The 24,062-nt window shown below is 36.4% G+C and overlaps 1 protein-coding gene across 4 annotated transcripts in view; it reads right to left on the bottom strand.

Moving 5' to 3' along the window:
- The window catches only part of Inpp4b (inositol polyphosphate-4-phosphatase type II B), a 372,392-nt gene that overhangs the window by 37,005 nt on the left and 311,325 nt on the right, over nt 1-24,062 (bottom strand). For all 4 annotated transcript variants that reach the window (XM_071614653.1, XM_027926549.2, XM_071614654.1 and 1 more), the window contains one exon: nt 22,863-23,017. In XM_071614653.1, the coding sequence (XP_071470754.1) occupies nt 22,863-23,017 (155 nt within the window). The remainder of the gene's footprint in view (nt 1-22,862; nt 23,018-24,062) is intronic.

The raw sequence follows: 24,062 nt of genomic DNA, 5'->3' as shown, positions 1-24,062 counted from the left end.
AGTATGAATATCACAATAAAATTCAAAATTTAGGGCTTTCCCGATTTCTTGTCTAGAGTTTTTTTTTTTTTGTCTTTTTTTTTTTTTTGGAACTGGGGGTCAAACCCAGGGCTTTGCGAATGCAAGGCAGACGCTTTGCCACTGAGCTACATCCCAGCCCTCTTGTCTAGAGTTTTAACTTTGACAGTGACTCTAGCAAGTATTCTCTAATCTACTTGACTACCTTATTCCACTTGAGTTCTGGTCCATAAAAGGTATAAATAGCCACAATCATTTGTTCATGTCCATAGAATATAATTTAGTATTTCAGCAGTAAACAGGACAGATGAAGGAATGAATGTATTTTCTGTAAAAGTCTAACTAATTTGGGGAATTCTTAGGATACTGGGGGAGATCTGTTCTGTTTCTTAGAAATATTTTATAATTGAAATGAACCTTGGCCTTTACATAATTTTTTTGGATAGTATTGCTTAGGTTTTATGCATTAATTTAGAAACTTCTGACAGGAGGTGTTATACAGGTATTTATAAAAATATCCGAGCATGCTATATTACTGCTTAGTCATTTTCTGTTATGTATAAAGTAAAATAAACCAAAACCTGGCTGATTGCCCCATGCTCAATGTAGTGATATGCCAGAGCATCGCCATCTGTTTGGTATCTGTTTCTGAGGAACTGAATACCTGCAGAATAGGATCTGGAAACTCCACTGCTGTATCTGAAGACTGTTCTATGCATGTATGAGATAATCAGTGCTGCAAGTTCAAGTTCATTACAGCCTCATCTCAAGTTCCAGCTGGGAATTAAACTTAAATTGAGACAGAAATGGGTTTTGTTATCCCCATTGTGCTGCTTAGAGAAAGATGTTTCACGGTGATAGGGAGAGTGATTGCCTCTAGGGCCAAAAACAGTGTGCGTTACTTCTCCACATATGCACTCACACACACACACACCATACTTGAAAAATGAGAGAATTCTACAGAGAGTCCACAGGGTCCTGTTTTTTCTTTTCTTTCATGAGGACTGATTCAATCATGGGTGTCTGCTTGCCTCAGCTAGGGCTCTACAACATTTATTTTAATATTTTCTGATCGCTTACCAAAACAAGTGCTGTGATAATGGAAGGCTGGGCAGTCACAAAAGATTCCTAAGTCACCCACAGACACAAAAACTGACATTATTTGGCAGTAAGAATTTGGGGGATAGAGATAACAAGAAACATAAGGGGCACTTTATTTTGTACTGTTTATAAAAGGAGTTAAACATCTGTGTTATCTTATTTAAAATTGTCTGTTCTATGGAATTTAGATGGATGCTTTAAGATAAACTAATTTTAAGCCAATCTCCTCAAATGGGGGATATACTATTCAACCTGATATGCTGATGCTGATCCATAATGGCGGGGAGGATACGGAAGAATGAAGGAACTTTGGATTGGGCAGAAGGGAGTGAAGGCAGAGAAGGGAGTTTGGGGGTGGAAAGGACAGTAGAATGAGATGGACATTATTGCCCTATGTACACGTGTTTCTGCACGAACAGTGTGACTCTGCATCCTACACAGCCAGAGAAATGAGAAGTTGTGCTCCATTTGTGTACAATGAATTGAAATGCATTCTGCTGTCATGTATAATCAATCAGAATTTAAATAAAGAAAAAAATCAATTAATTTCAACTGTCATGATTAGCTGAGGATTTTCTGAGTGATATAAGAAGGATCAAGTATATACATGTGTGTGTTCAGACCCCATTCACTAGTTTGAAATTTCTGGATTCTTGACTTTGCCTCATTAATTCAAAGTATATATTTTGATGACCTATTCCATGAATTTATAATGCAAAATTAACAGGAACCACATGAAACTAATTTATAAGAATAGCATTTTCAATACTAGAGAACATTAAAGTTAGTTTGATGGTTTAAAAAAAACACACTATTGATACAGAACTGTGACAATCACCAATTTCTATGAAGCACCTAAAAAGAGATATAAAACTCTAAATTCATTCCTGTCATGTATACACATGATTCTGACAGACAAGAGTTTGATGTTCTCATTTGGAGGAGACCATGGAATGCGGCCAATCAACTGTGAAGTGATAAAGTATAGTGGATATTTGTCAAATAGAAATGTTACATGCATTTTATGTCTAGATGAGAATTTGCCCATTAAATTTGTACAAAAAGCAATGGAGTTTCACTGGTGTTTGAGTTAACTCAAAGGAGTTTGTTACACATGTAACAAATGGGCCTTTAGAATTAGTAATCATTAGGTTGTCTTAATTGTTATAAAACAGCATTTGTTCAATGTAAAAATCTTATTTAATTTTCTAAGAAATAATTATTTCACACACAGTTTTGTTCTATAAGATATAGTAAAGGATCTCTTAACAAAACAAGATAATGGCAACAGAAGCAATTGGTATAAGAATAATTTGTGAGTTTGAAAGTGTTTATTTTGTGTGAGAGAGACCAAAATTCTCTGGACACTGCTATCTTAAGAACATTTAATGTGGAAAATAATTCAAGCTACAGAAGATAAAATGTTAAATGGTGTCTCCTTTCTTTAAACTATTAAATTTCAGGGAAAGCTTTATTAGGGGATTATACACATTTTTTCATGGAGAAGAGACCAAATAAACAAAACAAGATAGTGTGGTACTTGTAAAACTGTAATCTACCAAGGAAGTAAGTGATAGAAAGATGAAGAAAGTCAGTGTCAAGGACTTTTAATTCTCAGAAAAACCTCCGCACCAGGTATCAGAAAGAAGCTACTAATGTCGATGTTTGGGGCCATAACAAAGTGCCTAAAATGGCTATAAGTAGCAAAGCCTAAAAACATCAACATATTTTCCAAGGAAATGAACAACCTAAAATCTGAATTCTCAAAGGGTTGGCAACTTTACTGTTTTATGCCCTGGGTTATAACAAGATACACCGAGTAAATTGGGAGTCTATTAGCCTCTTATTTACCTAACTGAACAATACTAATGATAGGAAGAAATGAAGGAGTCAAGCCAACTTGGAGTTGCACTCTGCAACTCAAATACAGCTTTCTTATCTGGGATGCTTGGAAAATTGAAAGGCTCTGCTCAGAGTCCCCCCCCCCCCACCTCCCTCAACTACCAACCACACACATGATTGAGAGGTGGAAAATGCTAAAGAGAAAATTTTATTAAATTCTTTATGATGTCAAGGAACCTGTATTCTAGAGTGACAGGTGCCATGGAAATAAGCAATTACACTGGGAATAGAAGGAATCCATGAATACATCATCATCATGTAGCAAATCAACAATTAAGAAATAATGTATTTCCCATGAACTTTCATAATGATAAAAACACTTCACTTTATTATAAGAATATTAAAAATCATTCATGCACTTTTTTCCCTATCTACATCTCTTTATCTATTATTCTAATATTATAGGAACTTAACCTATAATCAAATTCTTCTTTGGCTGCCACTCACTCTCCAGGATTGATTATTGATTGAAGGTGAGAAGAAAGAAAAGCTTCACGCAAGTAGCTACATTTATCTCCTTCCATTTAAGATTCTAAAAAGATAAAAATATCAGTAGCTATTCCTCACAGTAAAGTCAGTTTGACTCATGCACTCCCAGGCTGGGAACTCAAATTAAGAGGTCAGTTGGTACTGACATGAACATTAACAATAACCCATAGACCAAACCAGAAATTTGCCTCAGTGTAAAGACTATGGGAATTCTTACACAAGCAAAAGTTGAAGACACGAAATCCAGAACTAATAATATTCAATTCCCTTGAGGTATTCATGCTTAAATTATAGCAAAATTATTCCATAAAAAATGTGCAAATCCAATTCAGAATAGCTAAACTGTGGAGCCAACCTAGATGCCCTTCATAGATGAATGGATAAAAAAAATGTGGCATATATACACAATGGAATTTTACTCAGCAATAAAAGAGAATAAAATCATGGCATTTGCAGGTAAATGGATGGCATTGAGAAGATAATGCTAAGTGAAAGTTAGTCAATCCCAAAAAAACAAATGGTGAATGTTTTCTCTGATATAAGGAGGCTGATTCATAGTGGGGTAGGGAGCGGGAGCATGGGAGGAATAGCCGAACTCTAGATAGGGCAGAAGGGTGGGAGGGAAAGGGAGGTAGAAGGGGGTTAGCAATGATGGTGGAATGTGATGGACATCATTATCCAAAGTACATGTATGAAGACACGAATTGGTATCAACATACTTTATATACAACCAGAGATATGAAAAATTGTGCTGTATACATGTAATAAGAATCATAATGCAAAATAAATAAAAATTTAAAAATAAAAATGCCATGTTAAGTCAAGGTCCTCCAAGAGAGCCAAGTATTTTGAAAGCAGGCTGTATTTGGGCTTTGTATAGGCCAGTTACTCAACAAATAAATGTATTTGTTACAATTCATTATGCTTTAGTAACTACCAGAAGCTTATCACAAAAACACCGAGACTGAAAGGAATAGTTATTGGTATACAAATTTGTTATTTTCCTCAGTACACACCATCAAAAAGGCTTAAAAATGAGAATTAATCCTAATTTATTGGACCTACTCAATAAAAACAATCCCTCATTTTCATAAATGCTTTTACAATAAACAATGCAGTGTCATGGGGCTGTTATTTCTCAGATTGTTTTCTTCCCTTAGAACATCATTAATGAAATATTCAGGTCCAATCTGTCCTCTTCCCCAACAAACAGCATGCAGTTATACAAGAGACTCGGTCCTCTGTACTTGGATATTATGCTCCAAGTACTGTGGAAATCATGTCCCACTCTTGCCTAGTGATTGTAGATGAAATACTCAAAGAGATGAGAAGGTTTTAGACTTCTAAAAACAAAAACTAAGATGAAATTATATTCTGCACAAGTAATATTTTTAACATGACTGAAAATGTTTGATCAAATATTAAAAGTATTGGGAATGATTCTTGAACACAATCAATTTGTAATTATCTATTGTAAGATGGCTGGCTCTGACACAGCTTTCCCTAACAATAAGAAAAAAGGATGGGGTTTAGGGTTTAGTTTGGGTTGAGCAGTAATGGAGTTTCCAAGTATTGACAAGAGGGTCAACTAAAAGGGAAACTAATGGAAGAGGGTAGGCTTTTGTTCTTGTTGTTGTTGTTTTACAGATTTCTAGCCAGGTGTAAAGGGGGAAAGTTCAGGCACATTAGAAATCACCTGGAAAACCAACGTATTTATGGAGAGATAAGGGCTGCTAAACCTGGATACATTTACAAGTCTCTTTTCCAGTTTCTCTTTATTATTTACTCTGAGATCATAATTTGATAAAGCAATTCACTTTAATATTTTCAGTATGTTTCAATCCATATCCTCCAGTGAAAACATGCTGAAATTTTTATAAACAATCGCTTTTAAAGAATTCGAATCATAAAAGCTTCCTCTAGATAGAATATGTTCTTTCTTTTTATACTTCTCTGTAATAACACTAGGTTAAAGGTGACCCTCTCTCCCTGTAGCCCCTGACGTTGCACCCCACTTTTACCACCTTTCACTGCCATAATTGTTTCCTTATTTTTCCAAAAGCAGTTTGTATAAAACATCATAGAAAACTCCATCTATCTTCACTTGTTTGCATGTGATTTTCTCCAGAGGTTTCTAGCTTTTAGAAGAAGAAATACAACATATTCTTATATGTATTTTCAAAATGAAGCAAGGTTATTGGTCAATAATATTCACTCAAAAAAGTGCTTGCTTCTTTGATACAAGAAAGTTCTGGTTCAGAACCTTCTATCCCTTATGGTCAATGTCTCTTGCCAGTGTGGAACAATAATGAAAGACTTTTTGTAGAAGTGATCATCCCCCAAATCAGCCATCATCCTCCTGCTTGGCTCTATGTTGCAGTGAGAGAAAGCACAGAAGTAGGTTACCATGATGCTTGGATTTGTCTCTTGTGGTGGTCGGTAGACCCCTGAAAAATGTTGACTCCACCCTGCCAATGGCATAAAACACAGCTAGCTAGAGGTCTGATCGGCCACTTACTTCCCACTTTCAAGCTTTGGGTAGCTCTTCACGAGGAAGAGAAGGTGCCAGGTAACTGAAGCTTCTTAGGAAGATTCTATTTCCTTTTACTTCATTTTGCAGCTGGTTCAGGGAAGAGCTGGAGGGAATGTGAACCAAATTTTGCAAAGGAACTCTCTCACCAACTTTCAGACTTGGTCAAGACTTTGTGGTCCGGTTTAACACTAAATCAACTGAAAATTGGTTCTCTTTGTTACAGAAGTAGCTACATGTGAGATATGAATGACTAACTTTTGCTTTTTTTACCTACTATGACTTTTCAACAAAGGTTATCTTACCATGCCCAAAGAAACTACCCTATAGGATTTTTCCTTTAAATATTAATTTATTGCATTTATTTATTTATTAACAAGAATATTATTAGTAAGAATATTGAGAAATATATATTGTCCATTTGGCCAATGTACTTACATGGCTAACAAGAATATTTTCACTTATATTTTACTGAAAAATATTAAGACCCCAGCAGAGCTTGGTAGAAACCTCGCTAAATAGCAGTACATATGAGAACAGACCAGTTCTTTATATTTATCATAAAGTGTCTTTAAAAGTATCAGGCATTTCATATAACCAGGAAGGAAGAGATAAATAGAAAAGGAATGGAGGAATTTAGTGGTGGTGCATGCCTGTAATCCCAGCAGCTCAGGAAGCTGAGGCAGGAGGGTCTAAAGTTCAAATCCGGCCTCAGCATCTGAGCAAGGGCCTGTCTCAAAAAACAAAAACAAAAATAAAACAAAAACATTTAAAAAGGGATGGGGAGGTGACCTCAGTTGTTAAGTGTCCTGGGTTCAATTCCTGGTATGGGGAGGTATGAGAGGGGACAGCCTAATTCCCTTATTTTCTTTTACCTTTTATTCCTCATATTAAATTCAGACCATAGTATCTGAACTTATTTGTACATGTTTATGAAGGAATCAAAATAAAATAAAGCATCCATCTGAGGGATGATGACACTATCATTTAGGAGGGGTTGTACCTATTTTACGTCTTTAAGAGATAAGAAATTAAGAACAACACAGAAATAATCTTAAAAATATTTGACAAGCTGACCTAAAAAAGGAGATAATGACTTACTCTGTGTTGATCCAGGCAGAAAAGTGGATCAATAATTGGAAGTTACCAAGTAACAGATTATAGTGTAAGACAAAGATAAGTCTTATTAAACCTGTGACTGTCTAACCAAGGGATGGGTTGATATGCAAAATAACGACTCCCTGCCCATGGACATGTGCACATAAAGGTTAGCTGACAGTCTGTCAGGAATGCTGTGTGAAGAACTCCAACCTTGGTTGGCAGGGTCACTAGGTAATCTCTAAAGTCTTTTCTAAATGCTGCAATCTTAAGACACCATTAGCATGAAAAGTTACAAGTGCACAGAAATGGAAGGAGTTTGAAAATTGACTTTTAGGAGAATAACAATTAAAGTGTGCATAAATGACACTTTATCACCAACCCATGCCTAAGGAGCCAGTAATCAGTCTGCCATACATGGGGGAAGTTAATGCATCAATTTAAAGTTACTGTTCTTTTCTCAATTTATCTTTCTTTAATGAGATAAGCAAATGTTGGAAATTTTAAAATCAAAACTAAATTTAGTTACTAAGATGGTAGTATAAGATTAAATACATCTTACAGAAGTCACAGTGATTGGGTCATTTGAATGAAAGTGCAATTTACAAATAAGATCAAAAGGAGCATTTAAATAGTTTTTATATTTTAATCTTTATTCATGTTATTAGGTATATGTATAACATAGAATTATATGTATGTATATGTATTGCTTAACATCCATAACTTCAGTCTCCAAAGCAAATCGAGAGTAATGTAAAAGAGTTCATTCCAATTCACTTTTCAATTTCAATTACTTTATTTGGATTATAAGTTTTGCTGCCAAATTCATTTTGTTAAAGAAAAAAATTTTTTCTGAAGCAGCTTTAAACTATTTCCTCAAACACAGAGCTCTAACCTTGGTCTAGAAATTCCATAATTCCATATAAATTCTTGCTATCACTCATAGAAGCACATCATCTCATAGGGAATCAGGTCAGACTCAGGAAGGGAACCTACTATGGTGTCCAGGACAACTGCTTTGGACCACCCTCCTGCCACTGCATCAGGAGCCGCATTGAGCCTCTTTCAGTTAGGTTCAAGGTGCAGAGTCTTCAATTGAAAAGCCAAGAAGAGCGACTATGTATTTAAGAACACTATCTAGATTAAAAAAGAACTACTCTATTGGATGAATACATTCCTTAAGGCAAGATATTGTGAAGCTATGGAATGAAAGATATCTACTTTCCTTTCCAATACTGATTCAACAAGAAGAAACATTTGTAGACGTCTGGGGCATATTCTGACAGAGAAGGACATAAACATTAACTACACTTGCTGAGGTTCCTCATCAAAGTTTCTTTCCAGGTGCTGAAATACTGTATGTCAACTTTAGGCATCTTGGTACCAATGAGGACATAAAGCCCACAAGATGAGGAGGCTGCTGCTGCTGCTGCTGCTAAAGGTTTCTTTTTATATAAGTAAAAATACTGCTTTAACAGTTTTTGTTTTTGTTTTTTTTAGCAGGGATATGACAAGGACAGAAGAATTCATCGGCATTTTTCACAGAGGAGAAATCAGCATTTATGAAGAGTGCAGACTACCCTCCTTTAGCAATATTTTCTTTTAGTTGCTGGAGAGATATTTACCCCAGATTATCTGCTCAGGCACAAGACGTGGCTCTGTGGAAGATCCCTACCATCCCCGATGGCCACAGGTCCCAGCCATGAAAGCCGCAGGAAGTTCTCACAGGTTTCACCTTATCAAACCCCAAACGAATTAGAGAGTGGCTTTCCCTCCTACTCCCAGATTCTTCTAAGATAGTTTTATTTTATACTTTTCTTGACGATGATAAATTCTGCTCTGATTACTTACCAAACTTCAGTAGAAACTTAGCAGAGTTCAGCAACAGATGGCAAAAAGTAGCATTTTAACATTTAGTTGGAAACAGGAATATTCAAAAGGAAACTACTAACTTTCAAATTGGGCTCAAAATTTTAAAATTACACACACACACACACACACACACACACACACACACACACATAGACACTTCACTAGCCTAATATGTCATCCTCCAAAAGTTTTTAAGGCTTTAAAAAAATGGAATATTTTTAATTCTCCTTCCATCTCAGCACAAGTATCCAGGTTATTAGTGTGTCTTCTTTAGATATTCCAGTGATGTAGGCAAAGGTAGCAAAATAAACACCACATTACCATAAAACTATATAAAGCAGACTGAAAGAAACCACAATGTGCACATGCCACGAATAGAAGTGAAATACAGAGTTTCCATTTTTCATTATGGTCTGAAACCATAACATCTACAACCGAAAGCTTAAAGGACTTTAAGGATTGTATGAGGGGGCATTATAACTGCGTATATAAATATCAAAATTCATCATTTTCTAAAAATAGAATTATTTACTTCATCCAAAGACCTATGATTTAGAATTAATTTCTTATTAGGTCCTATATACTATATGAATTCAGCTTTCAAGGCTCAGTTTTCCCTACAAGGTTGTGGTAAGGCAGCTATGAGAAATTGGATCATCTTTGCTTCTTCCTTACATTTCATAGCTTTTATTTATCATTAAATTTATAAAAGAAAATGAGATCAGTTCTCTGTTGAGGAACCACACAACTTATCAGCAACTTTAAAGTTCCTAATATGCATATAAATTATGTGAATGTAGTCAAACTGGAGAGGAAACTAGATTATAACTTGCCAAATATGTTGGCATTTGGACAGTCCAAAGTTTCTCATATGGTCAAGCAGGTTTGGACTTTATGATTATGCAAGATTTAATCAAGTGCACAGGGTATCTATGCAAGGTGTAGGGGTTTTTTTATTTTCTGGGAAAGATGTTTTCACTTGTTTTAATATTGACGAGAGATGCTAGGAGTTTTTGATGTATGAATCTATTTCAGAAAGAGCTGCTAGAAAACCAGTTCATTCTTACACAGAGGAAGTCACTCTCCCCCTCTTTTTCAGGCAAAAATAATATCTTGACAGCTCTAATATGCCCTTTACTTTTTTGTTTTTGTTTCTTTAAGAGAAAAAAAAATCTATGATAAAATCAAATATAATTCTGTGTTCTAAAAATTCTGTGAATTTATATCATAAAATTAAATTATGGAATTGAAACTGAACAAAAGATGATATCTATTGTATTTCTGTTTTTAAGAGCAAAGGAGCAGTCAAGGTGATTTGTAAATTCTAAAGCATGTAAAATATAATGGCCTTATTTTCTCAAATAGTTGGGAAGACACATCATTTTTGAAAACACATAAATTCAGGTGTAAAAGGCAAGATTTTTTCACAGTTTGAAAAATATGTTAGCATTATTCAACTTGGATTGAAGAGTGCTAAAACTAGATTTAGAAAGAGCCTTGAGCAAAGGATATGGTGAACGCATTGTGCAATTTTATTGTTATTTAAGGATTTACACTCTGCCTTTTTCTAAAAAAAAATAAGGCAGTTTAAGTGGATACATCAAATTCAGCAAGATTTCAGGAATGAATAGTGAGAAAGAAATAGTGAATGCAAGGGTGATGCCATAAAATAGAACTAGGAATAATCTCGTGTGTGTGTGTGTGTGTGTGTGTGTGTAATATATATATTTAAAGAACCCATTAAATAATCAATATATTTGAAGGAGGGGGATCACAAAATTGGCTCTGAGCTTTTTAGTAGGGTCTACAAAGGAGAAACCACAAAATTAAAGCACACATGGACACACACAATTATAGACAACCCGCCCCACATGCTTGCACACCCATGCTGCAAAGGATTATAAATACACCTAATGTCAATGATTGCCTTAGAAATAGAAATGGAAATGATTGTGAAGAATACCCAGAAAGATGGAAATTCATAAGTTACCTCATACTTGACAAAGGTACCCAGAACATGTTAGAGAAAAGATAACCTCTTTAACAAATGGTGCTGGGAAAACTAGAAATCCATATGTAGTAGAATGAAATTTAACCCCTATCTCTCACCCTGCACCAACTCAACTCAGAGTGGATCAAGGACTTATGTATTAGAGCAGAGACCCTGCACCCACTAGAAGAAAATGTAGACCCAACACTCCTAACACGTCTGTTAGCTTAGGAACCAACTTCCTCAACAAGACTCCTAAAGTGCAAGAAGTAAAATCAAGAATCATTACCTAATTAGAAAGGTTCTTCTCAGCAAAGGAAACGATCAAGAGTATGAAGAGAGCCTACAGAATGGGAAAAAAATCTTTGCCACCTGTATCTCAGACAGGGCATTGATATCCAGGATGTACATAAAAAACTCAAAAAACTTAACACCAAAAAAACATATAGTTCAATCAATAAATGGGCAAAGGAACTGAACTGGCACTTCAGAGAAAAAGAAATACCAATGGTCAATAAATACATGAAAACATGTTCAACATCCCTATCAATTAGAGAAATAAAAATTAAAACTACCCTGAGATTTCATCTCACTCTAGTCAGAGTGGCAATTATCAAGCATACAAGTAACAATAAATGTTGGTGTGGATATGGGGAAAAAGTACACTCATATATTGTTGGTGGGATTGTGAATTAGCACAACCACCCTGGAAAGCAGTATGAAAGATTCTTAAAAAAAACTAGGAATGGAGCCACCATCTGACCCAGTTACACACTCCGAGGTAACTCCCAAGAAGTTAAAATCAGCATTCTACAGTGACACAGCCATATTGGCATTTATAACAGCTCAATTCACAATAGCTAAGCTATGGAACCAACCTAGATGCCCTTCAACAGATGAACAGATAAAGAAATTGTGGTATATATACACAATAGAATATTATACAGTTTTAAAGAAGAATGACTTTATGACATTTGTTGGTAAATGGATGGATCTGGGACTATAATGCTTAGTAAAATAAGCCAATTCCCAAAACCCAAAGGTCAAAGGTTCTCTCTGATATATAGATGGTAACCCACAACAAGGCGGGGTGGTGGTTGGTGGGAATAGAAGTTCAGTGGATTAGATAAAAGGAAAGTGAAGGGAAGGGAGTGGGGATAGAAATAGGAAAGACAGTGGGATGACTAGGACAACACTTTCCTGTGTACATATATGAATACGCCACATTGATTCTCAACATCTTGTACATCCACAAGATTGAATTCTAACTAGAATATGATATATGCCACGCTTATACAATATATCAATTTATCATGACAGTAGATTCTACTGTCATGTATAACTGAAAAGAACAAATAAAAAAAGAAGTTATTCAAAAAAGACCACAGATTGCATGATTCTATTTATATTAAATGTCCAGAATAGTCACAAATAGTGACACACGGAGACACTGATGATGGTATGGGGCTTCTTTCTGGGGTGAAGAATAGCTACTGAAATTATTGTGATGATGTTTGCACAACTCTGTGTATCAGTAAAAACTACTGAATGAAAATTAAATTTTGTGCTCAAGTAAAGGTCCATGAATAATATCTCAACAAGGTATTAAAATGTAACAATATCCTTACACTAGACTGGCAGTTATCAAACTTAAGTAGGTGTCAGAGTTACCTGGAGAGCTCATTCAACCACTGATCCCTGGATCCAAGTCCAGGAGTTTCCAGGTCTGGGGGAGGCCCTGAGAATGAGTTTTTCCAATGAGCTCCTAGGGACACAATGGCTGCTGGGCCAGAGGCCAGTCTTTAAGAACTAATGCCACAGGTGGTATGAATGAGAAGAGGACTGTTCCTTTTAGTTTTCTTAGTACCATTTGAGGACATCACACATATTTACAGTTTAACAAAAACTTCTCTACAGGAAGCCAAGATGACAAAGAAGCAATGATAGCAAAACCCACACTTTCCACACAGCATCCATCAGTGGGAGCCACAGCAGCACTGACTGGGTACCAATCCTTACTGAGTCAAGTACTGAATTAGATGCTTTTTAATTTTTTTTGAGCTGTAGATGGACAGGATACCTTCATTTATTTATTTTTATGTGGTGCTGAGAATTGGACCCAGTGCCTCACACATCCTTAGTGAGCACACTACCGTGAGCCAGACACCCAGCCCATCAATGGATTTCTTTTTGCTCTCACAACAACCTTATGAGGATGCTGGATGCCAAGATGAGCATGTCGATGAAAGTGTACCACAGTGATAGTTACTTCATCACACACTTCTGAGACCCAGTTACTGTATACACATATCTACAAGTATTCATAGTCATATAAATATTTATAGTTATATAAATATTTATAGTTATATATATATACACTTTTATTTTTATAAAAAAATAAATAACCTCAGGGCTTTTAGAATTTTCTTTAGACTTTTAAAAAGTAGAAAACAGGGGCAATTTAACTCTAAAATCCTTCCTAACCACTGCCCTGTGTTTAATTCATATGCCATCCTGAGGCACCTGCTCTCTGCAGAGCTGACTTAATGATTAGATTTTAAGAATACTCAATGCAGTGATCCCCCCAAAACATTGCTGTGATACTTGAGAATATCACATGTGATTTGTTACAGCTAATAAGCTACCAATTTTGCAAATAACATGCTTTATAAATAACATTCTTGATCACCATAATGATGTCATTCACACTCACATGAATTCTGATATGTTCACTGAGCGGAAAAGAATGGGGTGTAATTGTGCATGACACATTTTTTTTTGTCTGTAGGGCTTTGGGCCGTTATCTTTTGGGCATAATTGTATTATGTTGGGCATCTGAACTCCTTTGTCATCTGTGATCTTCTCATCAGGGTGACTTGCCATAGCTTGGTTGCTTTTCCGTAAACACTTGCTTCCAAGCACAGCTTTAATTAGACCCTGGCCTGCAAAGACTCCCAGCATTATGACCAAAATTCAGCTTAGAAGGAGGGATAAAGCACTTCTGTGACAGTGTTCATCAGAGCAAACTAAGCATCCTGATGGAAAGCAAGCACTCTTAGAAAGTAATTGATGATATATGAATGTATCAGTCCTGGCTTTATTTTCAAGTGAGGACAAAGGTAATGGGCACATTAGTGTATCAATTCATGGACATCATTGCTTAGGACAAGGCTAAAATAAATAATTGTTCAGGTGGTGCTTATGGAAAAAAAAAATCATTCCATGGTTAAATGGGGATGGGGACTCACATCCTTGATTCTCCTGTCTCAGTCCACTAGGGGGCAAAATGGACCCTCTAGGTTTTGGTGTAACTGCTCTATTTCATAGAACATTCAGGCCTGGGCTGCCTTCACGTCTAGCTTTCTTAATGAGAGTCAGCCCTTTCCAAAATGAGTCCCTGATGCACCTCACTTTCCAAGTGCAAAGGCATCAATCATCTCCCTAATTGACCAGGGGTTTTATTTGTATCTCTGCTGGAAGTTTCCTTCCCTTGTCTAAAGTGGAGCTCTGTCCTCTCCCTGCTAAAGATCTTCCCATCTGTCACAGGCTCCTGTCAAAACACTGTGCATTTCTTGATCCAAACCCAAGGGAACTCTTGTCCTGTTCCACTGTGCTTTCATTTAAAAAACAAAACAAATAAAAAATATTTTTTAAAACTGCCATTTCTGTAACCTTCTTCTAGAACTTGACTTAAACACAATAGGCCAGAGGTTTATAAATTCTTTTTCAACCTACAATTATAAACAAAATCCTCATATCGGAAACAAAAACGAGACACCGGAATTAGAAATAAGAATGGACAAACAATGTTCAAACACATGTTCACTCTCACATTTCCGGGAAAATATAAATTTAAAAGGAATGTGAAGTTTCACCCATCACTCTTACTGGACTGGCAGCACATGAGCATGGCTTATGAACTACGAACTAGTAGAGCTATTTTGAAGAGCAATTTGGCAGCACCTAGTAAAATTGAAGATATAAATACATTACCACTTATTCTATTAATGGGGTTTATATTGAAGAAATTCTCATAATTGTATTCATGGATATATATGTGAAGATGCCTATTCCATTACTATTTATAGTAGCAAAATATCACATACAATCTAAAATTCAATATGTGAATGTACAAATTATTATCTATTTATATGAGGGAATCCTACACAGTTATTAAATGGGAAATCCTAGATCTTACCTATACACATAATCTCAAAAAAACATCAGGTAAAGAAAAGTTGTTCAATATGACACACATTATGGTGCCTTTTATGTAAACAAAAATACTGGAAAAATGTGATGACGATTAACCACCATTCATAGCCTGAACCACATGAATAATCTCAAGGCAGCATAGCATTTGGCAGAAGCCTGGCCATTATTGGCTGCTTTTAGCCAGAAACAGGAGAAAAGAGGAACAAAGCAGAAAAGTTTAGAATACTTGCAGTTTGACTGGAGAAAGGAATGTGTTTAAAAGTCTTAGAAAGAAAGGCACAGTTGCTAAAAAGTTTACCACATTAAAAAGAATGCAAGTACTTTGAACCAGGAAGATATGAAAGATTTCTGAACGGCATCTCAGGAATAAGTAGAGCCCCTAATATGAGAAGCTATGTGTAAAAGTGCAAACTCCTTTCAAAGACTTTCTTTTGAGAAGACACCCCTGGGATGCCCTGCTCCCATAAGGCCTCCTAGGGAAATGTTTCCCTGGGATTCATTTCCTGTTTTTAGCCATCAAGGCAACCGGAGGTGCCATAGCTATGGTTCTAGTGGACCATAGTGCAGTTCCTGGTGTAGACATTGGCCTCATCTACATCAGAGGCCTGAGTGCATCACTGACAGGGTGATACACGAAGCTAGAATTAGTGAAGTTGAAGCTGCAATGGAAATCCGAAGTAGTTAGATTCTAGGGATATGAATTTTCTGCTGAGGAAAGCTGCAGGCAATGGGTACAGCCAGCCCAGGTGTGTGGCCATGTGGACCACAGCCAGCAATCCTACAGTGGTGGGCTTCCCAATCCCTTTGGAACATATATCATGCCACTGTGTATACTGGATGCTGAATGCAGAGCTACAGGACTTAATGTTTACCCTGATAGATTTCATTCTAGCTTTGCTTCAATTCCTTCTTATTATTTCCATGTTCCTCCCTTTTGGAATGAGACTGCTTATCCAGGGCCATTATATATTGGAAGTATGCAATTTTCTTTTTGATTTTTATAGAGGTTCACAGTTTCGGTTTGTTTTGAATCTCAGAGGAGATTGGCCTTGGACTTTTGAGTAACAATTGAGCTGCTAAGATTTGTGAAACTCTTGGAGATATGGTAAATGCATTTGCATTATGAAATGGCCATGAACCTTTGCAGGTTGGAGACAGGATGGAGGAGTGTTAAAGGCTTTGTTGCCAGCCTGTGACACTATTGGGGTTGGCAGACCCTTTAGAAAATAGGGCCTAGTGAAAGGAAGTTAGGCATTGAGTGCATGCTCTTCAAAGGAATATTGGGACCCTGATACCTTCTGGTCTCTCTCTTTGTTTCCTGGCAATGCAGAGGTGAACATCTTTGCTCTACCATGTTTCCTCCATGATATACTACACTGCTCCAGGTCCAAAGCTAAAAATGGAACCAACTTACAATGGACTGAAACCTCTGAAACCATGAGCTAATATAAACCTTTCCTATTTTCATTAATTGTGTCAGTTATTTCATTGCAGCAGTGAAAAGCTAACTAATACAGCATGGTGCTCTGCCATAGTAGATTCTCAAAAAAATGCTTATTTTTGACTATGAAAATAACTGATGTATTTGGTTAATGCTCAGTAGCCAAGTTCACCTCTCAAGGTGGGGCTCCTGGTACATTATTTATAAAAGATCCTAATTTGTCAATAAAATCTATGGACAGTCAAGCATTGACCATACAAAAGTTTCACTATCTGAGTGCTGAGGAGCTTCTGTCTGAAATGAGCAGGAACCCCTATTTCATGCTTAGCTGTTTCTAGAATCCTTTATTAGAAGGGTTCTAGCAAGATTTCTAAATCTTCTAACCTATAAGCCCTGGGAAATAATTCAAGCCATTTTGGGGGAAAAAAAGCTGGAGATTTTTCTTGAAGACCAAGCAAAGTCCCTAATTTTAGGAAGATAGAGAAACATGGAATAGGAAATGAGAAGCAGGTTCGAGACTGGCAGATGTTGACATTCACTGGGTAAAGAGACTTTAAATAAGTGACCTTATTTAATAGAATACACACAGCGGGGAGAGTGTGTATTATCACTTGTTTACAAGCCTCAGGAAACCGAGGCCTGGGATGAACTTGTTCAAAGCAGTGAAGAGTAATTAAAGTTAGAATAAGGATTTTAGGTTTTGAATTTTAAATTCTGTTGGTGTGGCAGAAGTTGTTTGTTTATCTCAATTAAATCCACATATATGATTCAGCTTATTTAAATTAATTTAAAAACAGATAGAGCCTTGGTTAATGGTTTTAAAAATTAAAAGAAGTGATTTTCTTGGGAAGGTGTGTGGAGATCTGGTGGCTGATGGCTCCACAGTCCAGTGTCTCAAGTCACCAGTAAAAGAAAGCAAACACTGTATGCAGATTAACAAAAGAAAGAGACTTGGAAACCACTACTTTTTAAAACAAGGTAATATGATAATGTATTTTGTCACACAAAAATGATTTTTGGATTCCCTAAAATTAGCACATGTATTTTTGTTCAGGAAGCTGAAAGATCTTCAAAGATCATTCTTTGATATCTCCAGTAAAATAAATTATCTTTTGGTGATTTACCTGCAAATATCTTATTAAAAGATACTCGCTCCAACATGATTTGCAAGGAAGTGTATTCTTTTCCCTAATTTCAGCTAAGCTAAAGCATCTTAAGTGGGGTCAGGTTTTGCATAATCATTAGCAAGGATGAAGGTGAGTCCATTTGGAATGATTCCTGTTATTTCATACAGATAAGGTCTGAAGCAGGAAGCAAGCACGATGAGATTCTCAAGGGAGTAGGTAATAGCAACAGTGGGAAAACTGTCCCTTGTTGTGCTATTCTCCACCAATACATCCCTTTGTATGAGTCGATAAATAGCTACAAACTTCAATTACTGTGTCTGCAGTGCTTATGACTCTCTTTATATTTGAAAGAAGAGAGAACTCTTATAAAACTCTTCTCAAACTAGTGCAATCAAGAAAAGTTAAGAAAAATAAGCTAAAAGTGGAAACAGGGCTAAGAATGAAAAAAAAAGCTTTTTATTTCAGCCAAATGTGAACTACACTATTCAAAAAACTAACTCTGCAAGGGAATAAGCGATCATAAGCACAATGTTATTGGCATCAATTGGTTAAGTGTCACTTACTTATGAAGCAAAGCATTTCATAAATTATTATCCTCCAATATAAATTTCAGTGCAACATGTTGCAAATATGACATGCAATGAGATAATAGAATTTAACAAGGCCGATGAGTCATTAGTCTCTTTCTTTTGAAGTAAATACTTACTAAAAAAGAATAATTAGAACCCTGTATCTTAAAGGTGATAAGTAGGCTGTGTACTGAAACTTATCCTGATCCATCTTGCTAATGGCAGATCAATTATCTTCATCTTAAGGAGTAATAAGGAAATACAAGTTGACAGAGCAATGTAGCATTAGACACATAAAATACAGACAACTAAGCAATATGATGTCACATGTTACATTATCAATGCAAAATCTCAGAGCTCCTGTTAAAAGAAAGACCCATGCAATGCCATTTTAAAAAATTTTACTTTAGAGTGACAATTACATTTCCCAACACAATTAATTTTGGCTAAGGCATGATGATTTTTAATCCAGCCACACTTGTTGTATTTTTATAAGTCCAATTCTTATTTTCTATTTATCAAATATAAGTATCAAAGATGGTACTAAAATTTTGTTTTGAAAAAGCATTGCAGAAAGAAGCCTCTTAGCAATCAAAGGAGATGTCATAGCTAAAAACTGAGTGTTGATACTGCATTCAACTATTCTTTAAATAAAATTAAAAAACCATAAAATGATCAAAAAAAGTGCCTTGCCATTTTTTTTTTCCCACCACTTTGTAACGTTTTGCTGTAATTAATCAAGAAAAACATTTGGCCATACACTTACATTTTAAAACTCAAGGAAAGGACAGAAATGACAGGTTTCCAGTGTTATAAAGGAATTAACATCGGTGGCTAATTTAAATTAAAATCGGTTTAAAGAAGGCCCACCATTATAGTTCAGATTTTCAATGTCTCCCGAGATCTGCTGTGTTCAGAGATGGGGCTCTCGAAAGTGACTGGATCATGAAGGCTCTGACTTTATTGTGGATTAACCTATTCATGACGGGATGTACTGTGGGGAGGCCAGAACTAGTTGTAGGAAGTAGGTCACTTCCGAGTTCTATCAGACAATGGTGGAAACCAGCTATTTCACTGTTCTTGGAACCTAACTGGGTTTCAAGTGGAGAGCCGCAGCGGGGGTGGCGGGGACACCCACCTGCATTATCAGAGAATTAGTGCTCCTGAAGGCAAACTGCCAACAGCCAATCTCACAGCTACCCTGAGACTAAAGCTCTAATGGTGCCACTCCTTAGACCAGTCTGACCAGCCAGAAAGTCAATATGGAAACTGTGGAAAGAAAAGAGCCACATAGGGCCTGGATAAGCTTCCACATATTCCTGGTGGGCCAGGATGACCTAACAGGGCTCAGCACAAATAAAAGGCAAGGCAGGCTTGAGAACTCCGGAACATCCGGTGTACTTCCAACTCACCAGCAGAAACACCAGCAGAGGGTAGGAGCATTACTGCACTGAGCTGTTTGAATTCAGCTTGTGACCAATCATTCACCAAGCTACCCTGATACAGGGGTGGCCCTGGGAAACATGGCTCCAATATCAAAGTAAGAACTGAATCACACTCTCAGGACATAATCAAAAAGATAATTTTTTTAAAAAATGAGAAAGTTCCTATAAAATGGTTCTGAAAAGCAGAGGGCAGCAGAGTAAATTCCTATGTAGACATTTCTTAATTCATTCAATTATTGTTTATATTTATTTTGCTCTAGACCAGATACAGTTCTCAGTGTCAATATATAATGGAGAACATAATAGATAAGGTTGAAATTATAGAGTTTTTATCCTAGAGCTATAGAATTGGCTCTTCGAGGTCTTAAGATTTGGGGAGAACACTTTGGTTTTGCACAGCCTTGAATTTTTATAAGTAAAAGTTTTACATGTGACTTCTGTTTTAACTAACAGGTTTGCAGTAGTTAAATATATTATCAAATCATTTCAAGTGATACTATTTCATTTTATTTGGTACAAAGAAAGTAACCCTGATCTATAACTAGGAGACCTGTGTTCCAGTGCTGGCTCAAATATTTTGGGCTTGAGTAGTCTCTGCCCAAACACTCTAGAACTCAGTTTCATCATTTATAAGACAAAACATCTAAGGTGACTCCTTGAGCTCAAATTCCATGATTACTTGTAAGAGCATAAAATAACACACATTAACATAAAAAAGTATTTATACAAAACCTGCCCAGGCTTAATGAATGCAATCCTTCCATAATTTGCACAGCATTTGCAAACACAAGCATATTTTAAAGTGCTATTTAAAGAGCTGTTTTTCTTAGACAAGTAAAAGAAACATTGCATTTGAAACCTTATTTACAAGTGTTGCCAGAACACTCTATTATATGGTATTGAAGTTAAACCTATATCATAATGTAGTCACAAGTATAAAACTACAAAGTTCCTAATTATCTAGATTGTATTGTCCTTGGAGGATGAGAATGTTAACATTATGAACTTTGATATTTATTTTTATTAATAAATATTAATTTACTGGGTCAAACATTGTTCTCATCACTTTTCAGAGAGCAGTTCATGTTATCAAGATTACTTTACAGATGAGGAAACTGAGATACTAAGAGGCCAATTAAGTTGCTAAGGCACTAAGTGGTGATATGTTATTCACTGGTTAGTAAGTGGCCAATAGCCTGTATTCAAACTCAGGTAAGCTAGCTCCGAGTCTCAGACAACAACCTACCTCACAGGTTAATAATCTCTGGTTGTTATGTTGCCAGAGATTATTAACCTATGAGTACGTATTTTAAGTGAGAATACCCAAAGAGAGAAATGTAGACAGTTATTAACAAACATTTTCTATTTTCTTGAAATACACACACACATACACACACACACACAGATTCTCACACTCTAGGTAACCCTTAAATATACAAGACTGAAAGGTCAATTTGTCAGCTTTGAAATTTAGCAAAAAAAAAAAAAAAGAAGAAGAAGAAAAAGAAAAAAATAATATTACCAGAGTAGTGGGGATATGGAATTTAAGAGTGTTTGTCATTTTAAATTAAATTTCTAGCACCTTACCTTTTCTTAACAATTCAAAAACATACCTCCGAAAATGTTATGTCATGATCAAATGTGTTGTATAAATAAAGTTGATTCTAAATAGCAGTACACAGTACCAAAATATTTAATTTTTTTTAGTTTTATGTGCATGCTAGATATGTCCTTTATCTTCCTTTCTAATGTAAGGACCTTTCCTTCTCTTCTCTCCAGCTTAAGTCAGCAGATAATGATTTCTCCCTCCAAATAATTTGTTAGTCAAATCCCTTTGGTGCCATGGTGTCCCCGGCCTACCTAATCACCTGCTCTTCATCTCCCTGCCAAGTACCTTTGTTCCATCCACAGTAACATTTGTATTCTTCCCTTGTACTGAAGATTTAATACTAGGATATAGAATTTTCCCTGTTAGTGCTGAGAGATTATTTTTGAAGGAGTTTTTTTTAATTCTAGCATGTTTTATATGGCTGAGATGTTCATGTCAGGCCTCTCAAACATCATTACACATTTATCAGAAAGTTATGCTGGAACTCCACACAACAATGAAAATGCCAGGAGACATGCCATGCTGCAAACTCGAGGACTTGAGGACTCTCTCATTAGTGGGAAAACACACAGGCAGAGAAGAGCACAGGCACGCATCTGTGTCCCTGCTGCAAGGCACAGCAGTCAGAGGGCAGGGGAGAGGCTAAGAGCATGCAGATAAGAAGCCGCCTGTCCAGCGCCACAGGACACTCCTCTCTGGGAGCACGGGCCTGCCCCATGTCTTCTAAAGAGCTTCTGAGCTGGTCTTTGTGGCAGGGACGATTTCACTTAACTTTTAAATTAACGTTGTGTCCTCGATGATAGACACTGTGAATGAGGTACTTTTGCCTTCGCATTATGGCTCAGAGTTTAGATTTAATTACTGTGGAAATGAATCAAGACACATGACTCGGGGCATAGCATTTTAAATGCCGGCTGACTAACAATATTAATTCTGTGTTTTAAAGCATCAGTGTCATTCCATCTTTAGGATGAGTGATGTGAAAACCACTCCAGATCTTTAAGAAGGGTACTGACTCAGAGACCTCGCAGGCATTGGGAAGATGTCCTACTAGTCTCAATTCAGGAAGTTTTATTTATTTATTTTTTAAATTGAGTTAGTTTTATTTTGTGCATATTCATGGCCACATAGACATCAAGAAAATGGGCCCCTCAAAGTGTTATGTATGAAATGTTCAAAACCCTTTATATTGAGCCAATGAACTAATGAAACAGTCCCCATGCATATGTTGGACTGCAGGCATGGCCACATTTCTTTTTATTGCTTGAAATGAGTAAGAGGAATACTTAAAATGGTCTCATGCCATGAGCTAAAAATCATGGGAATATAGGGGAGTTACTTAACATCGTTCTCTAATGAGATAAATGTTTTAAAAATAAAAAACTCAACAAACAAACAAACAAAAGCTTAAAATGACCTTAAAATTAAAAAAAAGACCTTAAAACATGGGGGATACCTTCTCATGCAGTCCAGAGCACGGATGAAGAAGTCCTTGTGCAGCTGGTGCTCATCCCTCAAGATGGAGCACTGCTCCAGCGTCACTGACATTGACGTCCTGTCTTTGGCACTCTTGCAGCAGGTGAAACGAATACCATTTAGCTTGCGACAAATCTGTGGCACATGTGAAAAGAGTTTATTGTTCATGTGTGCATTATCTTAGCATTGACCCCTCTAAACACTGCCAGCCTGGGCTCACCAACTACCAGTGACTTTGGGTTTAGACTGATTAGTGAAATGGGTACAGTGTGCCTTATGAAAGGCAAAATGATTGCTTTTCATTCCAAAAGCCAGTGGAGCAGATTTAACTTATTTGCTCTTTGCATGTGAGGTATAGAGTTGTTAAAACCAAATGAGATGTAACAGATGCAACAGAGTAGGTGATGGCACCCATCACTGAACCTGATCTGCTACTTCATGAAGATAATCCCAGCCCAGCTGCAACAACCTCATTGAAAATGGAGAACACTTTACTCCATGGATCTGACAGTTGATCAGAGTCTTCACACATTTAAGAAACCTTTGCTAGACTGGTTTTATGCCATGATGTTTGAAAAAGCTTCATGGCCTGAGATGATAGAACCAATTAGAAACATTAAGAATATCAAAAGTGGCTTCCATTTGGTGCACATCTGCTGTGTACCTGTATAACATTATGACATTTCACAGACTTGCTTTTTTAATAAACTTCACATGAAGGTATAATTGTTCTTATCTTCAGATGAAGAAAATGAGATTTAGGCAAATAAATAATCTGGCCACAAGAGAGCTGATCTGAGATGCAAATATAGTTTACCTGAATCCAAGGATCAGGTCTTTAACTTCTGTTATATTCTGATCCCCTCTATAATTCTTTGTTGTTGATGTTGTTGTTATTCTAACAGAGAAGAATCTCTAAGCAGCACATTACCTTACCATTAATAGGTAAATTACTCCATTCCTTTCCTTCTCTCCCATAATGGGCTTTAGATATGAGATACCAATCATTAACCACAGCATCAACAATGCTAATCAATGTCCCTTTAAATTTAATTCAATGTGATATAATAAAGGCCTACTTCATTCTCTGTTGTCAGGGGGTCCTTAAAAGTTGCCTGCTTTGAGAAGAAAATAATACCATTTATACTGAGGGCTTTTACCATCATTTAATTGTCATTGT

This window comes from Marmota flaviventris, chromosome 7 (genome assembly GCF_047511675.1).
Source record: "Marmota flaviventris isolate mMarFla1 chromosome 7, mMarFla1.hap1, whole genome shotgun sequence".
NCBI lineage: Eukaryota > Metazoa > Chordata > Mammalia > Rodentia > Sciuridae > Marmota > Marmota flaviventris.
Note: the sequence above shows the minus strand (reverse complement) of the source record. Positions and strands in the feature narration are given on the sequence as shown.